Source organism: Staurois parvus, unplaced genomic scaffold, assembly GCF_062004578.1.
Source record: "Staurois parvus isolate SC_StPar_1 unplaced genomic scaffold, SC_StPar_1.0 ptg000246l, whole genome shotgun sequence".
NCBI classification, from domain to species: Eukaryota; Metazoa; Chordata; class Amphibia; order Anura; family Ranidae; genus Staurois; species Staurois parvus.
The window spans coordinates 571253-593344 of NW_028318042.1; the positions used below are offsets into that span (position 1 = coordinate 571253).

General features: G+C 46.0%; 2 protein-coding genes across 2 annotated transcripts in view; both read right to left on the minus strand.

Annotated features, from left to right (window-relative positions):
- The window catches only part of LOC149459813 (ATP-binding cassette sub-family B member 6-like), a 69051-nt gene extending 67342 nt beyond the window's left edge, over positions 1-1709 (minus strand). The window contains exon 1 of the mRNA XM_089680595.1: positions 1513-1709. The gene's annotated coding sequence lies outside the window, so the exon portion shown is untranslated. The remainder of the gene's footprint in view (positions 1-1512) is intronic.
- A 12255-nt stretch (positions 1710-13964) lies between these two features.
- The window catches only part of RETREG2 (reticulophagy regulator family member 2), a 35945-nt gene continuing 27817 nt past the window's right edge, over positions 13965-22092 (minus strand). The window contains exon 9 of the mRNA XM_089680598.1: positions 13965-20004. Within this exon, the coding sequence (XP_089536724.1) occupies positions 19529-20004 (476 nt within the window). The 3' untranslated portion in view covers positions 13965-19528. The remainder of the gene's footprint in view (positions 20005-22092) is intronic.

The following is a 22092-nucleotide window of genomic DNA, read 5'->3' on the forward strand; positions in this document are numbered from 1 at the left end:
TTTTTACACAATGCAGAGGATTAACCCCTTAGGTTCCACAGTGAGTATAACCAGCATGCTTTGCTGCATCTACAGACTGATTGTACTGTTGTGGGTTCAGGAACACTTTAATGTTACGACCACTAAGCTGTGCAGTCTGACACCCATCCCAGGAATGAATAGACCAAGAGATAGAACACGTCCTCTACATGTCCACACACATACAGTCATAGATCCAAACACAGATCTCTACCAACTGACTGCACCAGGACACATCACTAGAACACTGTGCTCTGCATGTGGCCAGGTGACATGTTATGTACATGTGTACAGGGACCAACATCATTCATATACAATGTAACACATGCAATGTAACAACGCGGAGATCACATACAGTGTAACAACACAGAGGATCACATGCAATGTAACAACGCAGAGATCACATACAATGTAACAACGCCGAGATCACATACAATGTAACAACGCCGAGATCACATACAATGTAACAACGCCGAGATCACATACAATGTAACAACGCCGAGATCACATACAATGTAACAACGCCGAGATCACATACAATGTAACAACGCCGAGATCACATACAATGTAACAACGCGGAGATCACATACAATGTAACAACGCGGAGATCACATACAATGTAACAACGCGGAGATCACATACAATGTAACAACGCAGAGATCACATACAGTGTAACAACGCAGAGATCACATACAGTGTAACAACGCGGAGATCACATACAGTGTAACAACACAGAGATCACATACAATGTAACAACGCGGAGATCACATACAATGTAACAACGCGGAGATCACATACAATGTAACAACGCAGAGATCACATACAGTGTAACAACGCAGAGATCACATACAGTGTAACAACGCGGAGATCACATACAGTGTAACAACGCGGAGATCACATACAATGTAACAACGCGGAGATCACATACAATGTAACAACACAGAAGATCACATACAATGTAACAACGCGGAGATCACATACAATGTAACAACGCGGAGATCACATACAATGTAACAACGCGGAGATCACATACAATGTAACAACGCGGAGATCACATACAATGTAACAACACAGAAGATCACATACAATGTAACAACGCGGAGATCACATACAATGTAACAACACAGAAGATCACATACAATGTAACAACGCGGAGATCACATACAATGTAACAACGCGGAGATCACATACAATGTAACAACGCGGAGATCACATACAATGTAACAACACGGAAGATCACATACAATGTAACAACACAGAAGATCCCATACAATGTAACAACGCGGAGATCACATACAATGTAACAACGCGGAGATCACATACAATGTAACAACGCGGAAGATCACATACAATGTAACAACGTGGAGATCACATACAATGTAACAACAAGCAGGTGTACAATGTTTACATTAGTCACGTGTCATGCAGTCAGTCTCATCCAATGACAAGCTGACCCCACCCAGTCCCATGTGTGACCCCCGGGTGTCCCCTCACCTCTCCTCCCCCAGGACGGAGGTCAGTGGAGTGTCATCCTCTCTGTACAGCCCGGGGTCGGTGAGCCCTCGGTGTCGGTGCGCAGATCTCAGTGTCCGGTTGCTGTCAGTGATCTCTCAGCACTCTCTAAGCCTTTTGTCCGGCAGTCTCGGTGTCCCCAGTCAGTGCGCATGCTCACTCCCCCCCCCAGTTGGTGTCTCCGCGGTCCCGCCGCCTGTCTCTTCTATCCAATGACTCAGCAGTTCCGCTCATGCACAGGAGCCGCCGGGGTGACTCAGCGAATTCCTCCGGGATCACTTCAGTCCAATCACGGCCAGGCTCTCCGTACAATGGGCGGAGCCCCGCGCTGTCTGCATCTTTGATTGGCTCATAACCTCTGCCTGACGAGCAGACCACTATTAGAGAAGGACGTTCAGCCACCCCCATGTCAGGCCCCATGTCTGCCCCCCATGTCAGGCCCCCAAGTCTGCCCCCCATGTCAGGCCCCCAAGTCTGCTCCTCATGTCAGGTCCCCAAGTCTGCCCCCATGTCTGCTCCCCATGTCAGGCCCCCATGTCAGCCTCCCATGTCTGCTCCCCAGGTCAGGCCCCCAAGTCTGCCCTCTATGTCAGGCCCCCATGTCTGCTCCCCATGTCAGCCTCCCATGTCAGGCCCCATGTCTGCCCCCCATGTCAGGCCCCCATGTCTGCTCCCCATGTCAGGCCCCCATGTCTGCTCCCCATGTCAGGCCCCCATGTCTGCTCCCCATGTCAGCCTCCCATGTCAGGCCCCATGTCTGCCCCCCATGTCAGGCCCCCAAGTCTGCCCTCTATGTCAGGCCCCCATGTCTGCTCCCCATTTCAGGCCCCCATATCTGCCTCCCATGTCAGCCCCCCATGTCTGTCCCCCATGTCTGCCCCCCATATCTGCCTCCCATGTTTGCCCCCCATATCTGCCTCCCATGTTAGGCCCCCATGTCTGTCCCCCATGTTTGCCCCCCATGTCTGCTCCACATGCCATTCCCCCATGTTTGCCTCCCATGTCTGCCACCCATATCAGGCCCCCACACAGGGCACTTTGTTTTGTGATAACTGGCCTATGATAGGATGATAGTAAGTATAGAGGGGCCAATCACTGCCCAGAATTCACACACTGGGATGGTCTTGCTGTTTTGGCCTTTTCCTTGTCTGAGACTCTCTTTTATTTTTTTGCACATTTTGAAGTATAACTAAAGGCAGTTTTCAGTTTTGAATAGAATGTATTGAGATTAGGCACATGTGCAACATCTGCCGAGATTTCCCTGAAAGGCACTGGTTATGTAGCCTTCCCAGGGGACACCTGAGAGGCCCTGGCCACATCACCAGTAGCTCGCTAAACCAGGAAGTGCCAAATTAAAAATATAAGTATGCAAAAAAAATGTTTTAGGTCCCTTGCACATCCAGCTGCAGTGTGTCCCTCCTGGTACTTTGATGTGTCTGGGAGTGACTGGTGTCCAGTGTTCACCCCCCTGCAGGCAGCCTGGAAATGCCTAAGGGTGTGGCTGGATGGTACTGAATGTGGAACAGCATTTAGGGTCCAGTCCGTACAAAGACAAGGTTCTGGGATGCAGAAGACCTAAGAGAAGTCCTGGAGGACCGGCATTTATGACCCTGTTTGTTCAGGGATGAAGTTCTGGAATGCAGAAGACCTATGAGAATTTCAGGAGGACCAGCGTATAGGGTCCACTCCATTCAGGGATCAGGTTCTGCAGTGCAAAAGACCTAGGGGAAGTCTTGAAACACCAGCGTTTAGAAATGCAGACTTAGAAGACATTCCACAAGACCAGCATTTAGGGCGGTGTATGTTCAGTGAGGAGGTTCTGGACTGCAGAAAATCTAGGAGAAGTCTTGGAAGACCAGCGTTTAGGGCCCTGTCCATTCAGTGATTAGTCTGTGGAAGGCAGAACACCTAGGAGAAGTCATGGAAGACCAGTTTTAGGGCCCTGTCCAGGGGCGGACTGACCATTTGGAAACTCGAGCACTGCCATAGGGCCCGGGGTCAGTAGGGGGCCCCATGAGATGCCCCTGGTACCTTTTTCATAGGCTTTTTTGAGTTTGGGTAAGGACGGAGGGGCCCCATGATCCCCTATTGCCCGGGGGCCCCATGATTTGTCAGTCCGCCCCTGGCCCTGTCCATTCAGCGTGGAGTCTCTGGAAGGCAGAACACCTAGGAGAAGTCAGGGAAGACCAGTGTTTAGGGCCCTGTCGAGGGGCGGACTGACCATTTGGAAACTCGGGCACCGCCCGAGGGCCGGGGTCAGTAGGGGGCCCCATGAGATGCTCCTAGTACCTTTTTCATAGGCTTTTTTGAGTATGGGTAAGGACGGAGGGGCCCCATGTTCCCCTATTGCCCGGGGGCCCCATGATTTGTCAGTCCGCTTCTGGCCCTGTCCATTCAGCCTGGAGTCTCTGGAAGGCAGAACACCTAGGAGAAGTCATTGCAGACCAGTGTTTAGGGCCCTGTCCATTCAACGTAGAGTCTCTGGAAGGCAGAACACCTAGGAGAAGTCATGGAAGACCAGTGTTTATGGTCCTTTACATTCAGTGATGAGGTTCTGGAATGAGAAAACCTAGAAGAAGTAATGGAAGACCAGTGTTTAGGGCCCTGTCCATTTATTGAAGAGTGTCTGGAAAGCAGAAGACCTAGAAAAAGTAATGAAAGGACCAGTGTTTAGGGTCCTTTCCATTCAGTGAAGAGGTTCTGGAATGCAGAAGACCTAGAAAAAGTAATGAAAGGACCAGTGTTTAGGGCCTTGTTTATTAAGTGATGAGGTTCTATAATGCAAAATACCTAGGGGAAGTCTTGGAACACCAGCGTTTAGAAATGCAGACTTAGAAGCAGGGGCGGACTGACAACTCATGGGTCCCCGGGCAATAGGGGATCATGGGACCCCTGTGTCCTTGCCCACACTCAAAAAAGCCTATAAAAGGTACCAGGGGCATTTCATGGGGCCCCCTACTGACCCCGGGCCCTCGGGCAGTGCCCGAGTGCTCGAAAGGTCAGTCCGCCCCTGCTTAGAAGGCATTCCACAAGATCAGCATTTAGGGCAGTGTACATTCAGTGATGAGGTTCTAGAATGCAGAAAGTCTAGGAGAAGTCTTGGAAGACCAGCGTTTAGGGCCCTGTCCATTTAGTGATTAGTCTATGGAAGGCAGAACACCTAGAAGTCATGGAGGAAGAGTGTTTAGGGTCCTTTACATTCAGTGATGAGGTTCTGGAATGCAGAAGACCTAGAAGAAGTCATGGAAGACCAGTGTTTAGGGTCCTTTCTATTCAGTGAAGAGTGTCTGGAATGCAGAAGACCTAGAAAACGTAATGAAAGGACCAGTGTTTAGGGCCTTATTCATTCAGTGATGAGGTTCTGGAATGCAAAAGACCTAGGAGAAGTCCTAGAAGACCATCATTTAGGGTCCTTTGAGGTGCTGGAATGCAGAAGATCTAGAAGGACTCCCATGAGACCTACATTTAGGGCCTTCTCCATTCAGTGATGAGGTTCTGGAATGCAGAGGACAGAAGAATCCTCGGGAGACCAGCATTTAGAGCCCTGTCCATTAAGAGATGAGGTTCTAAAATGCAGAAGACCCAGAAGAAGTCCTGGAAGGCCAATGTTTAGGAACCTGTGCATTCAGTGTTGAGATTCAGGAATGCAGAAGACATAGGAGAAGTAATAGAAGACCAGCGTTTAGGACTCTGTCCATCCAGTGATGAGGTTATGGAATGCAGAAGACCTAGGAGAAGCCTCAGAAGACAAGCATTTAGGGCCCTGTCCATTCAGAGATGAGGTTCTGAAAAGCAGAAGACCTGGAAGACCAACGTTTAGGAACATGCCTATTCAGTGATGAGATTCTGGAATGCAGAAGACATAGGAGAAGCCCCGGAAGACCAGTGTGTAGAGCTCTGACCATTCAGTGATGAGGTTTTGGAACACAGGAGACCAAGTAGAAGTCCTGGAAGACCAGCATTTGGGGCCCTCTCTGTTCAGGGATAAAGTTCTTTAATGCAGAAGACCTAGAAGTCCGAGAAGACTAGCATTTAGAGCCCTATCCATTCAGCATTGAGGTTCTGGAATGCAGAATACCTAGGAGAAGTCATGGAAGACAAGCATTGGGGCCCTGTCCGTTCAGGTGTAAGGTTACTGAATGCAATAGACCTAGGAAAAGTATTGGAAGACTGTTGTTTAGGGCCCTGTCTGTTCAGGAACAAGGTTCCACAACCTTGTTCTGAAAGCACAGAGCCGTAAATGCCGGTATTACTCAGTAAAGCATTCGGCCCTGTCCAAATGCAGCCTTCCGTAGACTTTGACAGGCTACCTGCTGTGGGGATGAACACTGCACTTGTTCCTTCTGGAGGCACTAAAGCACTGTGAGGGACACACTGTAACAAGATGGCCCGAGTGCAAGGGCCCACCTAATTCTAAAATGGTCTTATGGATGTGTAGGCAGAGCTGCAAGCAGCATGGATTTTTTTGTTGAGGGAGGGGTGGATGGTCCAGTTTCAGCACACAGAAAAAGAAGCATGGCAACAAAAAAGGATCAGCTCCCCTTTAAAGTCTTTCAGCTTGAAGATGAGGTCCCCATACACATCATCTCCTCTTCCCATCTAGCCTATATCCCAAACCAGCAGGACACTGCCATTAAGAACCATTAATAATAAAGTATCTGAGTTCTATTACCTCGTGTAGAATTGACCACAAATCACAGTTTTATCACCAGCTATCTAGTGAGCCGGATACAGCCCAGGATCCAGCATCTGCCAGATATTGGAAAATCACAAATCAGACTGGTAGTAAGCGCTCGGTAATAAAGCCATCATGGATCCGGCTTCTGGTACATGCCAAGTATTGAGCTGATCACCAATTAATGTACTGGTACAAGCCAGCTATTGAGCCGGGTCATGCTGGGTGCCCGCAGCACTTTGTAAGGACGTTGCCACTTGAAAGCAGAAAAATGGTTGTTAGAAATCTTATGTATATGGCACCTGCATTCGGTACACTATGAGTACATAGACAATTATTGTGGCAGCGTAGACATATAAATAATGGTGCCCATGCAGTTCTTGGCTGTGCTTACAAATGTCTGACACCGATCAGCCCCCACTGCAGTCCGATGGGGAGATTGAGACATTAGTTCCCCATCAGAGCCGTTCCCCTTGTGATTGACAACAGAGAGTGGGCATATCCTAAGAAGCCAATAGACAGACTGCTATTGGCCATATAATCCTCCCACTTCCTGCTGTCATTTACAAGGTGAGAGCAGACCTAATGGGGAACTAGTGTCTTAGCTTCACATTCAGTCTCAGCCCATAGTTACATAGTTAGTCTGGCTGAAAAAAGACAAAAGTCCATCCAGTTCAACCATTAAAAAAAAAAAAGTTATAATCCTAAATGCACAGTTGATCCAGAGGAAGGCAAAAAACCCAGCAAAGCACGATCCAATTTGCTCCTGCAGGGGAAAAAATTCCTTCCTGATCCCCCGAGAGGCAATCGGATATTCCCTGGATCAACTTTACCTATAAATGTTATATCCAGTTATATTCTGTGTATCCAAGAAAGAATCCAGGACTTTCCTACAGCAATCCACTGAGCTGGCCAGAACCAACTCTTGAGGGAGTCTATTCCACATTTTCACAGCTCTTACTGTGAAGAAACCTTTCCGTGTTTGGAGATTACATTGATTTTCCTCCAGACGTAGAGTGCTCCCTTGTCCTCTGTGATGACCTCAGGGGGAATAGCTCTACACCGAGTTCACTATATGAACCACTGATGTATTTATACATGGAGATCATATCCCCCCTTATGTATTTATACATGGAGATCATATCCCCCCTTATGTATTATACATGGTGATCATATCCCCCCCTTATGTATTATACATGGTGATCATATCCCCCCTTATGTATTATACATGGAGATCATATCCCCCTTATGTATTATACGTGGAGATCATATCCCCCCTTATGTATTATACGTGGAGATCATATCCCCCCTTATGTATTATACATGGAGATCATATCCCCCCTAATGTATTATACATGGAGATCATATCCCCCCTTATGTATTATACATGGAGATCATATCCCCCCTTATGTATTATACATGGTGATCATATCCCCCTTATGTATTATACATGGAGATCATATCCCCCTTATGTATTATACATGGAGATCATATCCCCCCTTATGTATTATACATGGAGATCATATCCCCCCTTATGTATTATACATGGAGATAATATCTCCCCTTATGTATTATACATGGAGATCATATCCCCCCTTATGTATTATACATGGAGATCATATCCCCCCTTATGTATTATACATAGTGATCATATCCCCCTTATGTATTATACATGGTGATCATATCCCCCCTTATGTATTATACATGGAGATAACATCCCCCCTTATGTATTATACATGGAGATCATATCCCCCTTATGTATTATACATGGAGATCATATCCCCCCCTTATGTATTATACATGGAGATCATATCCCCCTTATGTATTATACATGGAGATCATACACCCCTTATGTATTATACATGGAGATCATATCCCCCCTTATGTATTATACATGGAGATCGTATCCCCCTTATGTATTATACATGGAGATCGTATCCCCCTTATGTATTATACATGGAGATCGTATCCCCCCTTATGTATTATACATGGTGATCGTATCCCCCCTTATGTATTATACATGGTGATCGTATCCCCCCTTATGTATTATACATGGAGATCGTATCCCCCTTATGTATTATACATGGAGATCGTATCCCCCCTTATGTATTATACATGGAGATCGTATCCCCCCTTATGTATTATACATGGTGATCGTATCCCCCCTTATGTATTATACATGGAGATCATATCCCCCCTTATGTATTATACATGGAGATCATATCCCCCCTTATGTATTATATATGGAGATCATATCCCCCCTTACGTATTATACATGGTGATCATATCCCCCCTTACGTATTATACATGGAGATCATATCCCCCCTTACGTATTATACATGGAGATCATATCCCCCCTTATGTATTATACATGGAGATCATATCCCCCCTTATGTATTATATATGGAGATCATATCCCCCCTTACGTATTATACATGGTGATCATATCCCCCCTTACGTATTATACATGGAGATCATATCCCCCCTTACGTATTATACATGGAGATCATATCCCCCCTTATGTATTATACATGGAGATCATATCCCCCCTTATGTATTATACGTGGAGATCATATCCCCCCTTATGTATTGTACATGGTGATCATATCCCCCTTACGTATTATACATGGAGATCATATCCCCCCTTATGTATTATACATGGAGATCATATCCCCCCTTATGTATTATACATGGTGATCATATCCCCCCTTATGTATTATACATGGAGATCATATCCCCCCTTATGTATTATACATGGAGATCATATCCCCCCTTATGTATTGTACATGGTGATCATATCCCCCTTACGTATTATACATGGAGATCATATCCCCCCTTATGTATTATACATGGAGATCATATCCCCCCTTATGTATTATACATGGTGATCATTTCCCCCCTTATGTATTATACATGGAGATCATATCCCCCTTATGTATTATACATGGTGATCATATCCCCCCCTTATGTATTATACATGGAGATCATATCCCCCCTTATGTATTATACATGGAGATCATATCCCCCCTTATGTATTATACATGGAGATCATATCCCCCCCTTATGTATTATACATGGAGATCATATCCCCCTTATGTATTATACATGGTGATCATATCCCCCCCTTATGTAATATACATGGAGATCATATCCCCCCTTATGTATTATATATGGTGATCATATCCCCCCCTTATGTATTATACATGGAGATCATATCCCCCCTTATGTATTATGCATGGAGATCATATCCCCCCTTATGTATTATATATGGTGATCATATCCCCCCTTAATCTCCTCTTCTGAAGAGAGAATAAATTCAGTTCCTCTAATCTTTGCTCATAGTTGATCTCCTCCATGCCTCTTATCAGTTTGGTTGCCCTATCCAAAATGAAAGCAGGGCAGACCTGTCCTTTCCCAGGGGCTCCGGGATCTAGTTTTGAAATCTAGTTTTTGGAGATAAGAAGCTACTTGGAGAACTTTACGGATCTCATATCTTGGATGGTCCACCCCTCCCTCGGCCTCCCTTATCAGGGGGGTGCAGCTGCCAGACACGAATAATGGAGTTATTTTAGCAACAGACATGTCAGCATTGCATAACTATTTGATGGTCACATGACTGTATTTCTGTATTGTCTAATGGTACAAGTACGTTTTTTTCCCCTGAACTGCCACTGCAGGTGGAAGAGAATTAGACACCATCGGCCTTTTCAATGGTTTTTAAATTGAAGGAACCCTTTAAATAATTTTGAGGGCCCTGAAAACCCCTACTAATGATTATCGCATCTAACACTAACAGTAAATTGTGGATATGGGATGGGAAGAATATTCATACATCAATGGTCCATGGGAAGAATGCTCCTTACATTGGTGGTCAGGGGGAAGAATATTCCTTAGATTGATGGTCAAGGGGAAGAATGTCACTTACATTGGTGGTCAGGGGGAAGAATGTCCTTTAGAATGGTGGTCACTGGGAAAAATATTCCTTAGATTGATGGTCAGGTGGAAGAATGTCCTTAACATTGGTGGTCATGGGGAAGAATGTCCTTAACATTGGTGGTCAGTGGGAAGAATGTCCTTTACATTGGTGGTCAGTGGGAAGAATGTCCCTTACACTGGTGGTCACTGGGAAAATATTCCTTAGATTGATGGTCAGGTGGAAGAATGTCCCTTACATTGGTGGTCAGGTGGAAGAATGTCCCTTACATTGGTGGTCAGGTGGAAGAATGATCCTTACATTGGTGGTTAGTGCAAAGAATTTCCCTTACATTGGTGGTCAGGCAGAAGAATGCCCCATATATTGGTGGTCATGGGGGAAGAATGTCCCTAACAATGGTGGTCAGGGGGAAGAATGTCCCTTATATTGGTGGTTGGGGGAAGAATGTCCCTTACGTTGGTGGTCAGGGGGAAGAATGTCCCTTATGTTGGTGATCAGGGGGAAGAATATCCCTTACGTTGGTGATGAAGGAGCAGAATATTCCTTACATTGGTGGTGAAGGAGCAGAATATTCCTTACGTTGGTGGTGAGGGAGCAGAATATCCCTTACGTTGGTGGTGAGGGAGCAGAATATTCCTTACATTGGTGGTGAAGGAGCAGAATATTCCTTACATAAGTGGTCAGGGAGCAGAATATTCCTTACATTGGTGGTCAGGGGGAAGAATACTCTTTACAAAATTTTATCAGAGGGAAGAATGCTCTTTACATTGGTGGGCATTGGGAAGAATGCTTCTTACATTGGGTGAATGTCCCTTACATTGTTGGTCAGGGAGCAGAATATTCTTTACATTAGTGGTCAGTGGGAAGGATGCCCCCCATAGCTGAAAAGATCATTGGTGTCAGTGGTAACTTATCTGAAAAACTGTTCACTGTTGAAGAAACTGCATGAACCCGGGATTTGAAAGGCTGCACTATACAGAAGAGGCAAAAGAAGCTTGCTTATCCTCTCTTGCTTTACATTTCTTTTGTGTTTGGGAACATATAGGGGTAGGCCAACCTTGAAAAGAGCACAGAGTGAATGAGATATGAGATAATAAGTCTGCTGCTTCTCCTTTCACTGTCCAATCACAAGACCTGTGGGAGGGACAAATCTTGTGAGTGATACTTAAAGTGTTACTACACCCATAACAGTACAATCAGTCTGTATATGCAGTAAAGCATGCTTGTTATACTGACTGTGGAACCTAAGGGGTTAATCCTCTGCATTGTGTAAAAATTGCTAGAGAGGTGTTTTTTTTCTTGGGAGAGTGTATGTGATCAGCACAGGGCCAATCAGCGCTGTCCAGACAGAGGTCAGGGGTCCTGCAGTTTCATAGGACAATCAGGGGAGAATGAAAATTCCTCTTACAAGCTTAAACCAGTGCTCTGCTGGACACTAATAGAAGTCACAGGACTGCTGTACACATCTGATGAGAAAAGATATTTAGCAGTTTATATTTACTAAAACAATTGCATTTTCATGTTGTGTGTACTGTGGGAGACCAGATATAGTGAATGCAGGGTCCGGGGAGACCAGATATAGTGAATGCAGGGTCCAGGGAGAGCGGATATAGTGAATGCAGGGTCCGGGGAGAGCAGATATAGTGAATGCAGGGTCCGGGGAGACCAGATATAGTGAATGCGGGGTACGGGGAGACCAGATATAGTGAATGCAGGGTTCTGGGAGGCCAGATAAAGTTAATGCAGGGTCCGGGGAGACCAGATATAGTGAATGCAGGGTCCGGGGAGATCAGATATAGTGAATGCAGGGTCCGGGGAGTCCAGATATAGTGAATGCAGGGTCCGGGAGACCAGATATAGTGAATGCAGGGTCCGGGCAGACCAGATACAGTGAATGCAGGGTCCGGGCATACCAGATACAGTGAATGCAGGGTCCGGGCAGACCAGATACAGTGAATGCAGAGTCCAGATATAGTGAATGCAGGGTCCGAGGAGACCAGATATAGTGAATGCAGGGTCCGAGGAGACCAGATATAGTAAATGCAGGGTCCGAGGAGACCAGATATAGTGAATGCAGGGTCCGGGGAGAGCAGATATAGTGAATGCAGGGTCCGGGGAGACCAGATATAGTGAATGCAGGGTTCTGGGAGGCCAGATAAAGTGAATGCAGGGTTCTGGGAGGCCAGATATAGTGAATGCAGGGTCCGGGGAGATCAGATATAGTGAATGCAGGGTCCGGGGAGTCCAAATATAGTGAATGCAGGGTCCGGGAGACCAGATACAGTGAATGCAGGGTCCGGGCAGACCAGATACAGTGAATGCAGGGTCCGGGCATACCAGATACAGTGAATGCAGGGTCCGGGCAGACCAGATACAGTGAATGCAGGGTCCGGGCAGACCAGATACAGTGAATGCAGAGTCCAGATATAGTGAATGCAGGGTCCGAGGAGACCAGATATAGTGAATGCAGGGTCCGGGGAGACCAGATATAGTGAATGCAGGGTCCGGGGAGACCGGATATAGTGAATGCAGGCTCCGGGGAGACCGGATATAGTGAATGCAGGCTCCGAGGAGACCGGATATCGTGAATGCAGGGTCCTGGGTTTAGTAACTCTATAAAGAGGAACTTTATCCAGAAAAGGGAAGTTCCACTCTATATCCTTCTCCCCCCCCCCCCCCACTTGGTGCATGATATTTTTTGGGATGGAGCTGGTACCTAGTTCTGCTTGGATTGCCTAGACTGGGAACTTGAAGACCAGCAAAGAACTGGTCCAGGTGAGGACAGTGCTGGAACCCTGGGCAGGTAAATGTCCTTTTATTAAAACTTCTCTTTTTAGAGTGAAGATCCTCTTTACTGCAGCAGAGTAAAATCAGGTCTCCTGCCAGGAGCTAAGCCAACAATGGGCAAACTACGGCCCGCGGGCCGTATACGGCCCGGCGGACCTTTTAATCCGGCCCGCGGAGCTAGGCTCCTCTCACAGTCCGCCCTGAAGACCGGTGTAGCATGAAAATCTGTCTCCTGTGAGGATCTGTCCCCCTCGACGTATCTGCGCATGTGCCGGAGATCGCCGATCGGCTGCTAATGCCTGAAACTGGCACATGCGCAGATACGTCGAGGGGGACAGATCCTCATAGGAGACAGATTTTCATGCTACACCGGAACGGCGCGGGAACACGGCGAGAGGAACGCGCGGAGCAAAGGTAAGTGAATTGACACAGGGGGGACTTGGGGACTTAATATGGGGGATGAATTACTATATGGGGGATGAATTACTATATGGGGGATGAATTACTATATGGGGGATGAATTACTATGGGGGGATGAATTACTATATGGGGGATGAATTACTATGGGGGATGAATTACTATATGGGGGATTAATTACTATGCTTACTATGGGGGGATATTACTATACTTACTATGGATGACACACACATCATTCATCTACTCTTGGTCCGGCCCCCGGGTCCAATATATGAACCCATTGCGGCCCTCAAGTCAAAAAGTTTGCCCACCCCTGAGCTAAGCTGTTGCACATACGGTGTAAATCTCAGAACTGGAAGAACACAAATGATAAATCCTTTGGCAGGTAGCGCAGATCCCTTATTTGTATTATTTCTGTGCATTTAGCATTTTACCTGGAGCTCAGCTTTATTAGGGGGTATTATGTGCATTTTGTTGCAATGCATGGGTGTAAAACCAGCCTGAATAAACATGACCATAAGATATATATTTTGTATCATTTAACCATCAGACTGTAGCAGCAGACAGCACTCTGTGTAGTTATCTGTATAAATAAAAATTCTCTGACACATAATACGGAAATTGTTTAACAACTTTAAGTTTATTACTGAGTTGGGGGTAAACAAGAGCGATCTCTAAGTACATTGCGGTCTCATTTTTTTTATATTATTGAGTTAGTTTAATTATTATACACTGTACACACATATAAACTGTATACGGCCATCCCAGCACACCTACACACACACACACCAACAGATACAACTAGACACACCTCTACTAACACGTATATACAGTGTATTATGAGCACAGACACACACGCACACACACCCATATATACACACACACAGGACAGCACATATCAAAGCAAAATTAGGCAATACACATCCCACAGCTGGTGTGAAACTACAAGTCCCAGCGTGCCGGTAGGTAGTTGGGTATGCTGGGACTTGTAGTTCCATAGCAGCCGAAGGCTCACATTTCCCATGCGAGTTACAGAAGGTAGACAAGGATACCTCTGCTTCTTTCATTACATCATATAATAAAAAAGACCTGCACCTTAAATTTATGTTTCATGGTAAAATGCCTTAAGTCTAATGAATATATAGAAGGGAATTATTGTTTCCGATAATTCCCAGAGAATCTGGATGACCTTTATTATGGCTCCGTTACACAAATAATTTAGGCTATATGAACTGCGGGGAGAAAAAAAAAATGAAAATCAGAAAGCTATAAAAGTGCACCTGTCACACACTACAAGGACATCCTTTACTATTGGTGAGATTGTAGTCTCCAGTGGCGTCCTCTAGGTTGTTCCCTTTCTGTTTCCCAGAAACTAGACACTGAGAAAAGTGCACGGCTGAATGACAAAAATCTCTGCTCTCATTTCTTGTTTGTTGTACAAACAAAATGCTGCATCTGTACAAGGGGCAAATCCTACAGCGGCCTTGGGTTGCAGAATACAGAAACATTCCACAGTTGTGAGCAGTCATGATGAGAAGGCAAAATATCGTATTACTAAGAAAATTGTTGTGGCCTCAATGACATTGCTCAAAATGTGACTTTAACCCTTTCTGCTGGTGGGAGACAGCCTTTTAAGGGGATCTTAATGCCATTTCCTGGGCTTGCTGATCATGTGATTGGCTGTCACAGTGATTATGTAATCAGGTGCTCCTCCTAGCAGCTGTCAACTGGGAGATGGTGGTGACGGAATGATCACAGTGCTGGGAACATGTGAATGAGCGCGCTCCCAGCACAGAACTGTGATTCCAGCTGCATGCCTATATGTGGCAGCATGGCAATACAGAATGCTTCTTACATTGGTGATCAGTGGGAAGAATGTCCCATATATTGATGATCAATTAGGAAGAATATCCACTACATTGGTTATCGATGGGAAGAAATCTCCTTACATTGGTGGCCAGTGGGAAAAATGCCCCATATATTAATGATCAATGGAAAGAAATCTCATCATATTGATGATCAGTGGGAAAAATGCTTCTTACATTGGTGGTCAATGGGAAAAATGCTCCTTACATTGGTGGTCAGTCGGAAAAATGCTCCTTACATTGGTGGTCAGTGGGAAGAATGCTTCTACCATTAGTGGTCAGTGGGAAGAATGCTCCTTCCATTGGTGGTCGGTGGGAAGAATGCTCCTTCCATTGGTGGTTGGTGGGAAGAATGCTCCTTCCATTGGTGGTTGGTGGGAAGAATGCTCCTTCCATTGGTGGGCAGTGAGGAGAATGCTCCTTCCATTGGTGGGAAGAATGCTCCTTACATTGGGGGCCAGTGGGAAAAATGCTCCTTACATTGGGGGCCAGTGGTAAAAATGCTCCTTCCATTGGTGGTCAGTGAGAAGAATGCTCCTTACATTGGGGGCCAGTGAGAAGAATGCTCCTTACATTGGGGGCCAGTGGGAAAAATGTTCCTTACATTGGTGATCAGTGGGAATGGTGCTCCTTACATTGGTCGCCAGTGTGAACAATGCTTCTTATGTTGGTGGGCAGAATGCTCCTTACATTGGTGGTCAGTGGGAAGAATACTCGTCATATTGATGATCAGTGGGAAGACTGCTCCTTACACTGGTGGTCAGAGAAAAACATTTTTCTCAAAAGGACACATACAGCAGTAAAAACCTGATAGAGGTTATAGTCCTACACCGATCTAACCAGAACATAATGCTCATCTGCTAGCTAAGGACATTCCACAGCATTTTCCTGTGAACCCAAAGAGGGGGAATGGAACCTTGACATATTGGGTTCATAGGAATCAAGTTGAATGACATCCAGCCCAGGAACAGTGGATCTGGAACTGGGCAAGTCTGTGGGGTTAAGCATTGGAGAGTGAGCGAGTAGAGCAGCCAGACACAATTTTTTTAAATTGAAGCAAGAGTGAAGTTTTTCATTCTTTACCTAGGATAGAGTTAGGCTTTCAAAGAAAACTTTTGGTTGGAGGTGAACTTTAAAAGCGAATGCCACCTCTCTAGAGGTACAGTATGAAACATAGTGAGAGTTGACAGCCCCCTGCCCTCAAAGTGGCTCCTCCTTCCTACTTACATCCCTGCTGGATGCTGTCAAATTTTAGATTTGGAGTGGCTGTGTGTGGTTCCACCAGTACAGCCGTATCATTCATTCTTGGAGAGTTGTGAAAAGACTACAAGTCCCATCTGCCATCATGGCTCTCAATGGAGCACAAGTACTGCACTTGTAGATCGTTGATACTTCATCCAACTCCATAGTGGAAAGTCCAAGGGATAGACCTGAACTGGAGGAATATTATGCAGGAGCCCGAGCACTTCATCTGCAATGTACTGATCACGATTGCAATACTTTGCAGACTCAAATGCAAAAATAAATAAATGCACGTTATAGTTTTTCTGCATAATTGGTGCATTTATTTTTATTTTTTTTGCAAAAGGTGGAATTTTCCTTTAAAGAAGTCTCCGAGCCAAGCCACCAGTGATATCTGTGCACAAAACACATTGTCCAATTCATTTTCAGTCTCTAATTATACACAAAGTGCAGAGGTTGCAAAAAATAAAATATATCACGTTAACCTAGATAACCCAATAAAACTTTGTAATAAATATTAGAGCTCTTATTTAAGAACAGCTGCATTTTTAAAGATTTGACTTAGTCTAAAAATGTCTGAAGCGGCCACTTCCCGATGATAGGAGGGGACTTTGTCATGTCTTTAACAGACATCATAACTTATTCACAGAGCATTTACCAGCAGAAGATCTGAGAATAAATGTAACTTCATAACAGGAGTGGAGCCAAATGAGAAAAGCACAGGCAGATCATGGAACCTTTACAGTGTGCTGGCATTGGTAATATATGGTCTCATTGCTGGACCGGTATCAGATACTATCCCACCTTGGATCAAGTGAAGGGTATTTCCAGGAAAACTGGACCTCCCACTTTTAGGACTATACCAGGTAGTATAAACCAAGAAGCACAGTGGCTCAGTGGTTAGCCCTTCTGCCTTTTGAGCACTGGCTGCCTCTTCGAATCCCAGCCAGGACATTATCTGCATGGAAGCTGCATGTTCTCCCTGTGCTTGTGTGGGTTTCCTCCCACGCATGCTGGTAGGTTCATTAGCTCCTTAGACTGTAAGCTCCATGAGGCTGGCACTAAAATGAAACGATAATATGTAAAGCTCTGTGTAAATTGATGGCACTACATAAATGAATGGAACAATAATAATAATAATAATAATAGCAGAGGTGTTTTCCTTTCCAACAGCTTCCATGTTTTCTTGGGACAACAATCTGCAATTTAAAATTTCAACTACAGCACCAACTACTGGTGAAATATGGTTCTGCAGAACAACCTACAAATACGGTTACTCCCCTATAGAGTCACTATTTTCAGTCTTTATTATACCATGCAGTTTAAAAAACAACTGGACAGGGGGCCCTGTTATGTCTGGCAGGATGCAATAGGAGGGCACCCTGTGCTGATACACAATAGAGCAAAGAAAATACATACTTTTGGGGGCTATCAGTTATGACGGACAAGTCATCAATGGATACAATAGAAATTGTGGGCCACACCAAAATTTCTAAGATTATAACCTTTTAATTCGCTAGGAACTAAAGTGTCCGAGTAACATCTCTGGGGTTGATTTACGAATGGCGAATAGACTGTGCACTCCGCAAGAGAAGTTGCTCAAGAGCAGGGGCGGACTGACAACTCATGGGGTCCCCGGGCAATAGGGGATCATGGGGCCCGTGTCCTTGCCCAAACTCAAAAAAGCCTATGAAAAAGATACCAGGGGCATCTCATGGGGCCCCCTACTCACCCCGGGCCCTCGGGCAGTGCCCGTGTTTCCAAATGGTCAGTCCGCCCCTGCTCCAGAGCTTAGCAAATGACCAAAATCGCTGCTGGATTTCATCAACCAATCACGTGCAAGCAAAAATGCTTTTTAATTTTCCTTGCATGCGATTGGGTTTTCTTTGCAAAGTGAAGATTTACCTCGTTTACGAAGCTCTGGAGCAACTGCACTTTGCAGAGTGCACAGTCTATTTGTCTTTAGTAAATCAACCCCACTGGTTCCTAGTGAGGTGACAGGCTGGATAAAAGCTCGTTATTGCCTAGGGCACCATTTCAAAGTACACTTACTTACCTTATCCCTCGCTCTTACAGCTCTTACGTCCTATGCAATCAGTCTCCCAAAGCTTCTTCTCTTCGGCACTCCCACAGTTGGACATCCTCACTAGCAATGCATGACCAGCGTTCAAACATTGTAAATGAGGATGACAATGATCTGCCCACAACCCGGGGCACTGGACGGAAGAGGAGAATGCTCGCTGCCAGGGGAGTAAGAGAGAAGGTAAGTAAAAGTGCTTTTTAATGATACCTAAAAATGAGCATTTAGCCATTGCAATACACTGGGAGCTCCACTGCAAAACATCTATTTACGCTTTAAATTCTAAATTAGTGACAGTTGCAGTAAAATTCACACATCGGGACTCCTTGCATTGCACGTTCATCTCTGCTCAGTTCACTTGGATGTGGCAGAAATGCATCTAAAATGAAGCTTGTAATAACGGAGTCATAACACATGAAGCTGCACTTCTGCTGTCTCTGATGGGTAAACAAAACGCATGAAAAGGGCAAAGAATTGTCAGCATACACTTCCATTATACCGGTGGTCATATTTTTGGCCTCTCTTCCCATTAAAGAGATAAATACGAGAGGGAAAATTTATGACAATTCATTTGAAGACATTTGCTACAGAAGTTGATAAACAATAGCCAGAAGAAAACCCCATGCAGCCAGCACAGCACTCTTCCATGAAACTGTCAGATCAACAAATATTTGAGTTGGTGACGTTCCCAGTCAGCTGGCTGGATTATCAGAGGTTTTGTCCAAAAAAATAAAAAAACAGAACAATTGTATGTAATACACATGTAATAACACTATATGCAAATTCATGGGATTAAATTAAAAAGGCAGAGGTGGGTGGTCTGGATAAAAACCATTTCTCCTTGGAGAAAACTGGTGATATTCTGTGCTTTTAGCCAATGCCCAGTGTGTGTACGCCACTTTCATCCCGCGGGGAGCAGCAGGTACAACAATCTATAAACCTTTGAATAACAGAAGATACGGCAAAAAGAGACAAGCTTTCTCTAGTGTGTCTCTGGCCTAGGAAGCCGAGTCTTCTGGCTGTAGATGAGAAGAGGATGGAGAAGAGGAACTAACGGCAGTTAGGTGCTTTTCAGCTTCCTCCACCTCCTCTTGCAGCAGATCCAACTCTCCCTGCTCCAGGAGCTCAAAATCTTCCCCGTCTCCTCCAGAATCTTGACTTTCAGGACGTGAAAGTCCCGGACGACCATGCGGTGCTACTGGGCTCTGCAGGGTGTCTTCCTGGCTCCGGGTCTGGATTTCAATCTCCAGTCCTGCGGCTTGCCCCTTTCCATTGAAATGTGTGTTGACAAAGTGAAGCGGGGAGGTCAGTGTGGGCAGCAACTCTTCTAGGCTTAGGGACAGAGTCTGAGTTGGTAAAAGGGAGGTTTCAGCAGCTGGCAAAGGTTTCCCATCTCCTGTATGGTGTCCCAACCAAAGTGGGGAATCGGCGGCAGAAACGGTGTCTTCGGGCACAGCGCTCGGCTGGTCTAAATCTAAAAGCAAGAAAAACAATAAATGTCCCAGATGCATGAAGCAGAATTCTAGCTTTTTTCTTCTTCTATCTTTTGCTGCCTAGCACCTGTGAAAATAAAAAAAAAAAGCAACCTTTACTGCAACACTTTAGCTCATCCCCCTGTAAACCCACTGCTCAGAGGTACAGTGCTGCTGGTCTTTCAGGTTGAATGATGGCCAGCATCATCCAACTCGCCTTCTATGAGCCTAGGCTGTAATGGACACATCTCCTAATGGGTACTAAAGTGCTGGAACCCTGGAGTTTTATCATATGTTACAGTGGCTCTACAGTTAAAACGTTTAATTTTTTGCATTCCCTGCATTAAGGTAAAAATTTGTTTTACCACTTGTTGTACCCCTAAATGCTTACCCAAGTCCTATCTTGATCCAGCACCGTGCCTGGCTGCAGCTCTTCTCTCCCCGTTTCCTGGTCTCACAGGAGACTCAGGCAGCAGCAGGAACCATTGGCCAAGCAGCACTGTGTGCATCTATGGATGCGCACAGCGCGGCTCGATAGCACACCCATTGCTATGGGGGCACACACAGGAGAGGAGGCGCAAACAGCTCTGGCAGGGGGGGGGGGTAAGACTACGTTCACACTAGCCTTGTGTGCAGGCGGCAGAGAGGTGTTTGGGAAGCGTTTTTACCGCTTCCCAAACGCCTCTGCCAATTCTGCACATTACAGCGCATGGTGCTGTTCTAACGGGAGCGTTTCCGTCACGGCAAAACGGACGCCTCTGGTCGAGTCAGGAGGCTTTGAAGCCTCCTATTCTCGTCTATGGTGCCGCTCCGCAAACACCCGGCCGGCATTTGCGGTGCGGTTGCGGGGCGTTTGCGGAGCGGTAACACCACTCAAACTGCATTATAGGCGTTTGTGGGGCGTTATTAACGCTCGGCAAACGCCTAGCAACCGCCGCTAAACCGCGCATGCGGCGTTTGCGGAGCGTTTGCCGAGCGTTAAAAAACGCTCCGCAAACGCCGGACCAATGCTTGCCAAACGCTATAGGGGCGTTTGGCAAGCGTTGGCAAAACAGCCTAGTGTGAACGAGCCCTTAAGGCAGTGGTTCTCAACCTTTCTAATGCCGCGACCCCTTAATACAGTTCCTCATGTTGTGGTGACCCCCAACCATAAAATTATTTTCGTTGCTAATTCATAACTGTAATTTTGCAGTGGGAGGACTAGCGTCCCATCACTGATGTCAGTGGGATGAATAGTGTCCCATCGTTGGTATCAGTGGGAGGAATAGTGCCCCATCATTGGTGTCAGTGGGAGGAATAGTGTCCCATCATTGGTGTCAGTGGGAGGAATAGTGCCCCATCATTGGTGTCAGTGGGAGGAATAGTGCCCCATTATTGGTGTCAGTGGGAGGAATAGTGCTCCATCATTGGTGTCAGTGGGAGGAATAGTGCCCAATCATTGGCGTCAGTGGGAGGAATAGTGCCCAATCATTGGCGTCAGTGGGAGGAATAGTGCCTCATCATTGGCGTCAGTGGGAGGAATAGTGCCCCATCATTGGCGTCAGTGGGAGGAATAGTGCCCCATCATTGGCGTCAGTGGGAGGAATAGTGTCCCATCATTGGTGTCAGTGGGAGGAATAGTGTCCCATCATTGGTGTCAGTGGGAGGAATAGTGTCCCATCATTGGTGTCAGTGGGAGGAATAGTGTCCCATCATTGGTGTCAGTGGGGGGAATAGTGCCCCATCATTGGTATCAGTGGGGGGGAATAGTGCCCCATCATTGGTATCAGTGGGGGGAATAGTGCCCCATCATTGGTATCAGTGGGGGGAATAGTGCCCCATCATTGGTATCAGTGGGAGGAATAGTGCCCCATCATTGGTGTCAGTGGGAGGAATAGTGCCCCATCATTGGTGTCAGTGGGAGGAATAGTGCCCCATCATTGGTATGAGTGGGAGGAATAGTACCCCATCATTGGTATCAGTGGGAGGAATAGTGCCCCATCATTGGTGTCAGTGGGAGGAATAGTGCCCCATCATTAGTATCAGTGGGAGGAATAGTGCCCCATCATTGGTGTCAGTGGAAGGAATAGTGCCCCATCATTGGTATGAGT